This window comes from Apteryx rowi, unplaced genomic scaffold (assembly GCF_003343035.1).
Source record: "Apteryx rowi isolate R43461 unplaced genomic scaffold, aptRow1 scaffold_642, whole genome shotgun sequence".
In the NCBI taxonomy this organism is placed as follows: Eukaryota; Metazoa; Chordata; class Aves; order Apterygiformes; family Apterygidae; genus Apteryx; species Apteryx rowi.
Window position 1 is genome coordinate 370,829 of NW_020450919.1, and position 12,604 is coordinate 383,432.

General features: G+C 40.5%; 1 protein-coding gene across 5 annotated transcripts in view; it reads right to left on the reverse strand.

Moving 5' to 3' along the window:
* DNM1L (dynamin 1 like) overlaps positions 1-12,176 on the reverse strand; it is a 38,738-nt gene extending 26,562 nt beyond the window's left edge. For 2 of the 5 annotated variants that reach the window (XM_026084481.1, XM_026084484.1), the window contains exons 1-2: positions 11,935-12,176; positions 2,049-2,196 (exon numbers count right to left, since the gene is read on the reverse strand). In XM_026084481.1, the coding sequence (XP_025940266.1) occupies positions 2,049-2,196; positions 11,935-12,036 (250 nt within the window). In that variant the 5' untranslated portion in view covers positions 12,037-12,176. The remainder of the gene's footprint in view (positions 1-2,048; positions 2,197-11,934) is intronic. The other 3 variants (XM_026084482.1, XM_026084480.1, XM_026084485.1) reach the window with 2 other exon arrangements.
* Between the last annotated feature and the right edge of the window lie 428 nt (positions 12,177-12,604).

Consider the following 12,604-nt stretch of genomic DNA (forward strand, 5'->3'; position numbering starts at 1 on the left):
ATGGGTGCAAAAACTCATGTTCTTTTGTCTAAGATTCAATTTGTATAGAAGAAACCCTTTACCAGGAGAACACTCTTTTATGCAAGATTATGCATAGCTACTTTCCATTTGGGAAATGCCAAACACGCATTCAACACTGCCTCAGCATCCAACTCCTAACAAACAAAAATATGACCTGTAACAGTGTGGTGCCCTATTACAATTTCAGACAGCAAAGGCAGGGTAAGAGGTTCCCACCTCTTTTCTTTCCAAGCCACTTGACCCCATCTTCTCAGCTGAAACACCACAATCTGTACATAGGTTTATATGCTAAACCAGGTCGGTAAAAATCATTTAGACTGTGATTTGTCTTATTTTGGAAGGAGAAGAGAGGAACTTCCAACACAGTTGATAAAAGCCATAAAAGTTTGTCTGTTTTTACTAAACAAGCCCACCCTTCTTTTAAAGCAATATGAAAGAGATTATAACATGTAAACCTTATTGATTTTTTTTCCTCCATAGATCTAAATGGGCCTTGTAAATATTAATTTAGCCCAACATCCTTATGCAATAGGTATCATTATCCCATTTCAGAGTTAAAAAACTAAATTTACAGATCAAATGCAACCAATGACAGAAAGCCTCCATCTTTTGACTCAATACACTATTTACAATCAAAAACATATTTTATCCTACAACTCAGAATCAAAGCATTTGAAGAGCACTAAAATTTATGCACAGTATAATGCAAGTAACATGAAACTACATTAAAAAAAAAAAGTGTGGCCTTTGCAACAGGTTGTCCAGAAAAGCTGTGCATTCTCCATCCTTGGAAGTTTTTAAGACCCAACTGGATAAAGCTCTGAGCAACCTTGGCTGACCTCAAAGCTAACCCTGCTTTGAGGAGGAGGTTGGACTAGAGACCTCGTGAGGTCTTTTTCAACCCAAATTATCTATCCCATGATCTCTCACAACGCAGCACAGCCTGGATAGCAGACTGTACTGCATACTAAAAACTCCTTAACTGTTATGAACTGGAATTGCATTTTCTGCTTGCAGCAATAATGATATTTGGAGCTTTAATCTTTCAAACTGCACAATATCAATAACTGTTCTTCAGCAACCAAAGGCTACAAATATTACATGAAGTACTGTAAAGAACTTCCAGAACCTTGACTTATTATTTCTACAGATAAATTCTGAACCATTTAAATACAATGTGAATTAATAATTATAGTCACATGCTTATCATCCCATCAAAAGCCTGTGTACTTTTACTGTCTAAATCAAGAAGCTAAGAAGAGTTATCTTACATCAGAAGGTGGATATGCCCCTGCTGCTCTTTCATAAGATCAAGACCATTAGTTAGCATAAAACGAGTGTTCAGACTCCCATAGGACAAGTGAGGTAGCTTTGATCTGCTGAAGGATAATATAGAAACATTACAGAATGCAAAAGCTTCAAACTAGAGAGCTTAAGAACATCTAAACTGTTGTATTTTATGTGCTTAGAATCTCTCAGTGCAGCTCAGTAAGGTGGCGTAAGCTACAGAACATGCTCATAAATTTTTTTTTACATCTACTGGAGGGTTATTTGCTTGGTTTCATTTCCCCTCCTTGCACTTTGTCCAGAGCTTATCTATTTCTTAACCTCCTTCTACAAAGTCGTGTTCTCATCCTCTCAAGGAAAGGTCTTATTTAATCAGAAGTAGGGGGGAAGGAAAACACATACAAGAAAACCCTGCTCTCAACATCCTAAATAACCATTATCATAACTGAAATGTTTCTTTGGCCTGCTTTTCTCAAAAGTGTTTACCAAGAACAAACAGGAAAGCTTAAAATATTAAAGATATGTTGAATAACCAAAAGCTTTTGACTTCATGACATCTGCTATATGGACAGAACAGCTGTGACAATGGCTGTGGTTTTTTTCAAAGCAAATAAAAAAAGATAGCATACTTGCATTTTAGCATTATGATAACTGGCTTTTCACTCATCTTAAATGCACAAGAAAGATTAAAAGTCTCCTTCCTACTAGGCAAAACACACCAAGTCTTGGATCACACTTACCATTTTCATCTCCAGCTGTTTTCCGACCATCCTCTGGGGAAACATGCACCAGCTGCAGAATAAGGGGTCTCCGGGTGACAACTCCAGTACCTCGTGGGAGCAGATCCCTCCCCACAAGACTTTCCAACACAGAACTCTTTCCACTGCTCTGAAAATCGGAATACAGCTACATGATTTTCTTAAACATCATAATGCTGTAATATTTTAGTTTCAGCTTTCATCATTCCTATAAACAATGCTCTAGTCCATCTTCTGCTATATAGTTTCCCAAGAAGCGTCTAACATAGACTGACTGCATCTAACATACTGACATCACACCACATAACCACTAGAATATAGAATGCAATTCTGCTATAATCCAGTAACTGTCCAAACCTTGACATTTAAAGGGCATGGAGACAGATGTATTTTCTATTTCTTAAGGCTAAAATAAACAAGTAAAAATCTAATCGGTTTCAGAAAAATGAATATCCTATTTAGCATTTTCTACTCTAAACGTTTATCTCCACAGAAACGCTTCTGTAAAGAACTGAAAAACTGATTTTTCTTTTCAATGCTCAGAAGCAAGTTTTGTGTCTTCTGTCATTTTCCAACATCTTGCATAACACTTCACTGTGTACACTCTGGGATTTAACTGTTTGTTAGTAGTAACATGGGACCATGATGTGGTCACACAAAGAGATACTACACATGCACATTTGGGTATATGTAAAGGAGTATTCTTAGATTCCTTTCCAGTTTGTATTTTTTGTATAACATATTACATCAGCTCCATAGACAAGCAGGAAAAATGCTGCCTCAAGTTCAATTATGCACAAACATTGCCTTATACTCTAAAAGAATATGTATGTAACTGAATTGACTGCAAACATCTGTCCCCATGATAACAAACTGTTAGAAGCTGTGAAACACTTAAAGACTGTGAAATCCAAAATTCCCTTCAGGAGTCTACATTCGAAATGTTTTCCTGTAGCTCTTTGATATAAAAAGCAGAGTTTTCCTTAGATGATCAGTTCAATAAGCTGAGAACATGTGGGTTATAAAAGAGTGGTTCAAGACTACTACCATGTTAAAAATTAAAAACAAACAACAGATCAGATATATCAACACAATGCTTTGAAAGTCTGACTGATAGGGTTTTCTTTTTTTTAAACGGGGCTGTATTAAACTCTCAGTTTTCTGAAGCTGGAAGTCAACATGGGCTTGACTTGAGAAAGCCTGCTCTGGCAATCAGAGTCTGTTAGTAATTCTTTCTACATGGATGCTACCTGTCACCAACCAATTCTCTGAAGAAAATGAAAACATGCTTCTGACTGCTGGAATGTGTATTACTGTGACACAACCTTGATTCAGCTTCTTAATGATGCACTCCCTAATCTGCACCACATACACATCCATAACCAAGAAATACCTGGGAACACAATACGAAAAGCAGTAAACACAAAGCTGATCTTTCTCGGCCAGTGGGGAAAGGGAGGCATATATTTATATGGGGTTCATTCAGAATATAAATTCAGTTCAGCCAGTCCTGCATGCAACAAATGTAGGCAGGGACTAACACCAAAGACTACATGTACTACAGAATTCTTAGGAATGAGCTCACATCATGCTTGTTTTGTCGTCACACTGGAACTACTGTCACAGTTTTAACCAAGGACTGAAATGCACAAGGTCATTCCATGATAAGTCCGGAAAAGTATCAATAAATTCTGATCTTTTGTGGCACGTCAGCCAGGTTTTCCTCTGGACCTTGTCCTGACTCTGATTTGAAATATCAATAAGCTGTGATGGCTAGAAGAACTTTATACAGGTTGCTCAGAGATAAGGGCAAATACAGCAACACTGTTTTATCTGTTGCTTCTTTAGCTGTTGTTTCAAACTTCCATTGCTCTGCTCTATTAACCATATTCAGTCCCTCAGATGAGCACCTGAGTTGATGGACAGCAAAGCAATTTTTTGCAGAAGTACTAAGGTAAGAGGAGGAGATGCGCACAGGGATTAGGAAATACATTATTTAAATACATATCAACAGTATATACGATGTAAATCTTAGCAGCTTTCTTGCTGCCTCCTAAAAAGTTACATTTTCTTAATTGTTGTCACCTTTTTCGGATGAATCTAGAACAATCAAGGACGAAGGACAGAAAACCGGGAAATGATTGAGCCATTACTTTCAAAAATTAAGCACCCAAGATCTGTCAGAATTGTAATCCATTCCAAAAAGTTGTTCCTGCCCATTACATTAATTCTTACAGGAAAATATGCTTCATGACCTGCAGACAGACTTTTCAGGAATTCAGCAGCAGCAGATAGCAGGATATGGCTTTACGACTGTTTGGCTTCATTAAAAACAGGAAACATTATTTTTAAAACACTTTAGGGTTGTTCACAAGCCAAATGCAAAAAACTGCATATTGAAAATTCTGAAGTAACACTATAAACAACTTCATATTCATCCCAAATTGGCTTTCTTATTCAATTTCCATTATACCTCATTAGCATTTCTAGTTTTGGAAGGCCTGTGCCCTATATACAATAGGGTGCACAAATGCCTTCTTCTTGTATGTTATCAGATCCAAGAGATCCCAACTCAGTCCTCTTCCACTACCAATCATTCCCCTCCTCTGAGTCCTGCTTGTAGGCACAAAGGCCTGGGAGATTCTGTTGGTGAAGATCAAGGCAAAAAAAGCATTGACTGACTCAGCCTTGTCCATATCCACTGCCACTAAATCACGTGCCCATTCAGCAGCAGGCTCCCATTTCCCTTGTTTCTTTTCTTTCTTCTTTTACTGCTAATGCAGTAGTAGAAGCTCCTCTTGCTGCCTTTTGATGTCCATTGCCAGTTTCAACTCTACTTAAACCTTGGCTTTCCTAATACCATCCCTGCATATGCAGGCAGTATTTTTATATCCTTCCTTCGAAACATGTCCTCACTCCTACCTCCTGCATGTCTTCTGCAATGATGCTCAGTCACAAGTTCCCTGTTTAGCCACACCACTCTCCTTATATGTCTACTCAGTTTCCTGCATACTTGTATGGACTCTTTTGTGCTTGGAGGAGGTTGTCATTACAGACACGCCAGGTCTCTGCCCTGCCTCTCAAAGGATCCCACCAACCAGTTCAATGAATGAGCCAAAGTCTGCTCTCATGAAGTCCATGCACAAGAAGGGAGTATACACAAAGACTCAGTTAAAGACTCACTGATGCAGAAGAGCCATGAGATTTTACAGTCATTTGTTCAGATTGTTGCAATTCTTTTATTTCATGCGTTATTAAAATGATAATAGACCTGTACTGGCTGCAACAAATTTCAAGTCACTTTATAAGAATCTGTTGACATTTCTCAAGTCTACCTTTAGCTTTTATAATCATTCTGTGGAGCCAACATAAAAAAAAATCTGGAAAAAAAATCCATTATAAGGAAATGTGCCAAATAAACTACTGGGGAACTTCCAACACAAAATAAAAAAATTGGTTGAAATGGGCGCAGTCTTTGTTCATTGCTTCTGATAGGACCAGCTGACAAATTTTTCATCATCTGCTCAAAGCGGGAAAAACAGCAAAGAGCTGGAACATAGTACAGATTTGCTGCAGGACAGCACAAGACAAGATGAAGGCAGCAATGTCAAGGTTCCCGATAACTTATTCAGTGGCATGATGATCACAAACATTTGAGAATGACAATAAGCAACTGTGAGGTAGGAGAGAGTTCACAGTAAGATGTAATAGTTCCTGAAGAATTCTCTTAAGAAAAGCAAAACTTCTACTTTAAGATCTGAGATGGAATGGCAGCCATTCTGCAAATTCTGTCATACAAGAAATCAGTAATGAGTGTCCTGCTGGATAAATTATGCTCTTAGCAAGACATACGTACATGACTTACTAAATTCCGATTCTATTATTGGGAAACCTAAGCTAATGCATCTTTGCTGAGGCCTCATCCATATGGATATTATTCAGATAGGTACTTTGAAAAGAAGCATTCTGCAGTAGCTGTCCTGGAAGCGTTCAGCATATAGTAACTATCCAGGAGCAAGATAGCTCAGGTCAACACAGATGTAGCTCTAGAGCAACGGCAACACAACAGCTTTGGCTGGAATAGCTATTGTGGGAGAACATTTCTATGTGAATTAGCTCCAAACTAGGCTGGTTTGAAACAGCCAACAAATTTAAAAATGTATTTACTAATCAGAAGATAATTTTGAAGTTATTAGCAGGCCTGATGAGTTATTGTAAGACATTCTTTGAAATGAAATTATACTGAAGAAAGATTCAGACACTAACAGGCTCCCAATTTGAGAAAGCAGTGCAACCAACAAATTATATTACTGGTTGTTCCAAAATACATTTCCTCTGTGAAAGGTCTAGTCTGAATTATAGATCTGTCGTTCTTGCAGGCTACTTCTCAAAATACAGAGCTTTTCTGAATCATTAGGAAGAAACCTGAATCCATGGATCTCCCTCCATAAAAGACAGCTTATGCCCAAGTAGTAATGAAAGGCAGAATTTACATAGCTCAGTCAAAATACTTCAGGAATCCTTTATTTACACCAAATCTGAATTTAAACACATGCCAAACAACAGCAAATGCATAAAAGATTTGCAGGTGTTTTTTTCTCAATATATCAGTTCCCAGTGTCCTCCAACACTTCACCTGAGACACAATTACCTCATGTAACTAGAAACAACCAGTACTAAACTTCTCCAAGCCATTTCACGGAACTGTGATATTCAAAGATCCATATTTCAAAGCAGTATAGAATGACCTTACATAGTATTGAACTACTATATTCATTACTTGTTCAGTGAAATGAAGCAAAATTAAACCAACATGTATCTTCAAATTCAAAAGGTCCTAAGCAACAGCGATACTTTGATAAGGGAAAGCCAGTGAACCTTCTGGCTATTACATGAACAAATCTTCCCTAAGAACTACACTGTAGTTTCCAGTCACAAGATGAGAAGAACCCTAGCAGTAAGCACACAAAACTAGAGCAGGGAAGAAAAAAAAGTACTATTTCATTCACATCGTTCTACAATTGTGTATTCACTTCCAAAGTAGCTAGGCATTTGCTCAAACAATAAGATATCTTCATTTAAATGGCTGCTTTCATATTAAAAACCCGTAGGGATTAAAGGTAGAATGCAGAGACCACACTGTTATTAGACCTACGATTTTATTTCATCCATACTAAGTCTGTAGATGGACACAGCAAAAAGGCTGTCTTTCCAAACATAGAAGCCTTCAAGACCTAAAAAGTATAACTGTTCGGATACTGGCAGGGCCCATCAGAGCTGCAATGAAACAGCACAACACCAAATGCTGTTCACACATTTTGACTTTAGCAGCAAAGTTTATATTATGCCTGGAAAACGTAAACAGCTAATTAATGTCAGCCTCATTTTGCTGCTCTTGTTCAAAACAGACACCAGAACAGTCAGAGTATGATTTGACAGGAGGAAGGGATGGCAAAAAGGAAGACAATTATGCCCCAAAACAGATACAGTGAATGTCCGATATCAAAATAAAAAACAGGAAATTTGTTAAACAGGTAGGTAGAAAAATACACTCTCCCCAGCAAGTATTATCTGCACTGAAGGTATGCTCCAGTTTCATCCCATTTTTGCCATCCATTCCTTTAGCTGGGCAGGGGCAAACTCCTAACACAAGCATGACAGCAGGAGTTATCACAAATGTATTTTACAGCTGCTTGAAATCCCAGGAGACACCACTGAACCAAAAAGTGAGTGAGTAAGGAGGAAGGGCATCCCCGAGGCAACCTTGGCATGCAGTTTTTCCAGTCACCTAGTACAAACTGAAGTTTCCTAAAACTGGCTTTTGACCACAATGTGGGCGCACTGGTGACTAAGTAAGAGCTGAAGTGGCTTAAATTTCCATTTCCACAATGAAGGTCACAGGAGCTCTGTGGAGCATCTCAAGTTTAAGACACTGATGCCGGTCTCTCTAACCAGATGCCTTGTTACAGTATCCACTAACTTTTTCTCCACTAGCCATGACCATACATTACCTTCCATTGTTTCAGCTTCTTGATGTGAAAATTACCATCCCAAATGTTTTGTCTAACTATATATATACACACAGTCATACATATTCAAATGTGCAGCCTATCTGTTACCTCAGATCTAGAAAGCTTCCTCCTTGACAACAAAAGGTTTAGTGTTGAGCTATTCAACATGACACTTACTACAAACAGCAGAAAAAAAGAAATAAACTTAATGCAAATCTGTGAGCCAATGACAGATCCTTATAAAACAGCTCTTTCAGATGGAAACATCCAACAGTACACTCTATGTTAAATACTGTAAATCACGCTTACACACTTCCCCATTTTAAGTCCCAAAACAGCAGCAACTAAAGACTGAACAAACACACATGTACACCTGAAAGGTAATTTAAAATCTCTTCATGAATTTCATTTGTTGCTAAATCAAATTTACCATAAAGTCCCTGCAAGAATCAACAATATAAAGTGCAAATAAAGCCCACAACTTGTTTTAGAATGACAGGACTGGAAGAACTCCTTTGCTACAAACCAAACCCTAGAGTTTGCACTTACCTAGATCAACCATTTCTAAAAACCCAAAACAGATTCCAAGTATTAACAGCCTGGGAAAATACAGCTAATTCATTTCTATATAATTTCTCTAGGCACAAAGATTTTGTTGCAGCTTTTTTAGTTTATTCTCAAACTAATGCACACTTTTGTAGTACGCTACTTCATTTTTGTGATAATACCTACGTACCCTGAAAACGTTAAGATGGCCATAACTAATCAAACTTATTTTCTTCCCCTCCCTTCCTTTTATTACAGTTTTTTTATGTGGTTTGTTTGAGGCAATTCAATACCATCTTGTTATCCCTTACAAATACTAATCACAAAACCAAACATCTATACAAAATGCTTCCAAATGTTGGGTATTACAGCTTTATCACACATGTATTGCTCACATAGTATTCCCAGCTTGTACATTCTTCTGTGTTTTAGTAAAATAATTGTTAAAATAGAAACTAAAATACAGAATTAGGAAAAGAAAAAAGAAAAGAAAAGAAAAGAAAAGAAAAGAAAAGAAAAGAAAAGAAAAGAAAAGAAAAGAAAAGAAAACCTACTGTAGAATGGCAGAAAAAAACTAAAACAGCAACGCAGAGCTAGCATTCCAGGGGCATTCTCTGAGTTCCCTCAGTAGGAAATGGAGTCTTCAATTTTCTTAATAGACTCTAGTAGGATACAGAAATAACTTGCACAGTATTTAAGCAGAAAATGAGAAAGAATTCTCATATGACTGAGTCACAAGAACGCGACTAGAAAAAGGGAAAGATGCCATCTAAATGTTTAAAATCTACCAAGAATTATTTTGTAATTAGTACCAAAATCCATCTACAAAAATGAAAAATTAGGACACCTCAGTTGCTCAGAGCATGTTTTCAAGGTAGGAAATGAATCTCAAAACAACAGAGAAGGGGAAGGAGGCACAACTTAAGGATTATAAGCAGTTTCTAATTCTACATAAAAAAACAATTTGGCACACAGAAGCAGGAATAAGTGAGAACTGAAGACAGACATAAGTACAAAATATATAGTAAAAGGGTACAGAACAGATACAGAACATGGGTAAAAAAAGAAAAAAGAACAGTGAAAGTGTTTTTTAAAAAAAATTTTCTTCTCCATGTTGAATATAAAAAAGGCCATTTAAGAAAAGCAACAGGCAAATCAGGAAAAAAAAAAAACAATTAATGGAGAGTTACAGAAATGTTAACAACATTTGCTTTCCACAAAGTAAAATGAAGGTGCTAAATTCAGAAACAGTTGTGGATATTACACATGAAAGAAAAAACAAAAGACTGCAAATGTCAGTAGGCTACAAAGAAATTAACCATCTGAACAAACTTAGGGGCCACTAGCACTTAACCAATAATACCTCAAGAAATTGACCAAAGGATATTGTTAAGAACGCACATTTCCAAAAAAAAAAAAAACAACAACAAAAAAAAAAACAACACAGAAGCAAAGCACAAGCAGTAATGCTATCAGCTATAAGGCCATAAGGCATATCCAGGAATCTTGTAGCCAATAAACTAACTTCAAATGAATAAAATAATAAAATTGTTTTGAAAATAAATTAATTAGGTAAAATAACTATCTAAGGAATTACTTTTTCAGTGAGGACAATTATTTCTTCCAACAATCTTGACTAAAAAAAAAAAAAACCACAAATATAAATTCACAGACATTTTTGCTGCATTTTTCCTGGAGTCTATAAAGCCCTTGGTCATGGCATGCTAAAAGGTATACTAATTTACCTTATTCTACATTTTTTCATGAGTATACCAAATATGGAATTGAATGGATGTTAATACCCAAGGGTAGACTGTTCAAGTCAAATGCATGTCAGTATAATTTTAAACACGCATCACCTAGTCTATGTACTTATGAACAGTTAACTGGGATAAAGTTGTTACAAAACAGTGATAATCCAAAAAATAAAATGTCACTTCAGTGTGTTTTGTAAAGTGAAACAGAAAAGAATATTTACATGAACATTACAGAGAAAAATGCCATGTTGCTGCCTTGCACCTATTTCTGTTACAGCAGTTAAAAATCATACAAGCAAGTTGTGTTTTTTTTAATGTAAGAGATTAAATGTCTTCATAGGGTGATGGACTCCTTTTAACCACAGAAATAGCAGGAATCTAATATAACTTGCCAACACAAAGTCTCTCCCACACAATGCAAGTATTTCAGACCTATTTTATAAAATAACCAAAATAAAGTCAGTGAATCTATCTGATTTATACTGGTAAAATAGAATGACAACTGGTTGCATTACAATCACTTCTACACTGTTATTAGCTTTGAGCAAACCTAGTCCATGCTTCAGTACTGTATAAGCCTTAAACATGTGGTACCTGTTTTAAGCCACACACTGACATCTCAAACCAACTGCAGAATAGTTGATACCGCTCTCTCTTATGTAGCCATGCTATTGTCAAGTAACATCACATATTCATAAGCACTGTTAATTTCACAGAAGCAAAGAAGAGACCCATTAACTCCAAGTTAAAAATGAAAAAGCATTCCCTCCCAGGCTGTTTTAGTTCTGCTTAATGCTTCATTTTCAGTATACAACTATGACAGCTTTGGTTGCGCACGTTTTGTTGAGGGGAGTTGTGTCCAAGACCTATGTCCCATTTGCATATTTTTGAAGGTGTCTGAACTAGTTTATAACCCGCCAGCACTATTAGGCTGAGATGCACACGGTGCAACTGTTTAATCCAGAAAGGTTTGCTTCGTCCCACGTTGTGCTTTCCCTCCAAACCACTGCCGGCGGCAAACAGCTCCAAACAGCGGAGGAACTGTTACGTGGCCCAGCGGGCGGAGGGGGGTAACGCCGCACGCCGCCGAGGTGCCGCTTCCCCTCGCCCTCAGCACAGGTCGCAGCCGCGGTCAGAGAGGGGAAACCACCGTCTGCGGCCAGCGACGGCCCTTCAGCGGGGCCAGGGCGGAGGGCGCCGGGCCTCCCGGCAGCCCCTCAGCCGCTCCACTCACCCGCTACCGAGAGGCGCGAGCGGGAGGGTGGGAAGGAAGGAGGGAAGGAGGGAAGGCGAGCGGACGGCGGAAAGGGAAGAGGCGCCCCCGCCGCAGGCGGCGGGGAGGCGGCGGGGCCCGGCCCGGCCCGACCCGGCCCGGCGCGTCCCCCCGTGCCCTTGATGGAGGCAGCCGCGGGCCGGCAGCACCGGAGCCGCCCGAGCCGAGGCGCCGGGGGACGCCTCGACTTTGCCCCCAGCGGCCCGGCCGGCATCTCCCGCCGCGGGGCACCGACGGCCGCTGCCGGTGCCGCCGCCGCGCCCGCGCCGCTCCCGCCTCACCTGCGTGCCCACCACGACGATCTGCGGCAGCTGGATGATGTCGGCCCCCACCGTGTTGAACACGTCCTGCAGCTTGTTAATCACGGGGATCAGCGCCTCCATGGCGGCGGGGAGGCGGGCCGGGCCGGGCCGGGCGAGCGGAGCCGGGGTCAGCGGGCGCCGGCGATGAATAGGCGCGACGGGCAACGGCTCCTGTCAGCCGCCCCCTCCGCCTGCCGCCATTGGCGCCGGCCCCCGCGCACGGCACGGCCCCCAGCAGGCTGTGCGCGCCCACGGGGCGCGGCGCCGCCGCCGCACGGCACCACGGGAGCTGTAGTGCCGGGGCGGCGGGCGCCGGCTGGCTCGGGGGRGGGGCGGGGCGGGGCGGGGCCGCCTCGCGGGCGTTGCCGTTGGGGGCTGGCAACGGCCCGTCGCGAGCTGTCGGCCTGGAACGACGCCCCGATGGACGCATGTACTCATTAAACGGCAGTTTGCATAGCCCCTTCCCAGCTGGGAACGCAGAGTTACAGCTTTCTGGCTGTTAAGGGATCCTCAGAGGTTACGCAGGCCCCCACCCCCGGGGGAGACAGGCCCCGACTGCTGCTGGGGGCCATCTCCAGCAGACAGAGCCAAGAGGCCGCTTTCGTTCGAGGCATAGGTAGCAGTGGCTTGAAACCCCTCAAAAAGCAGC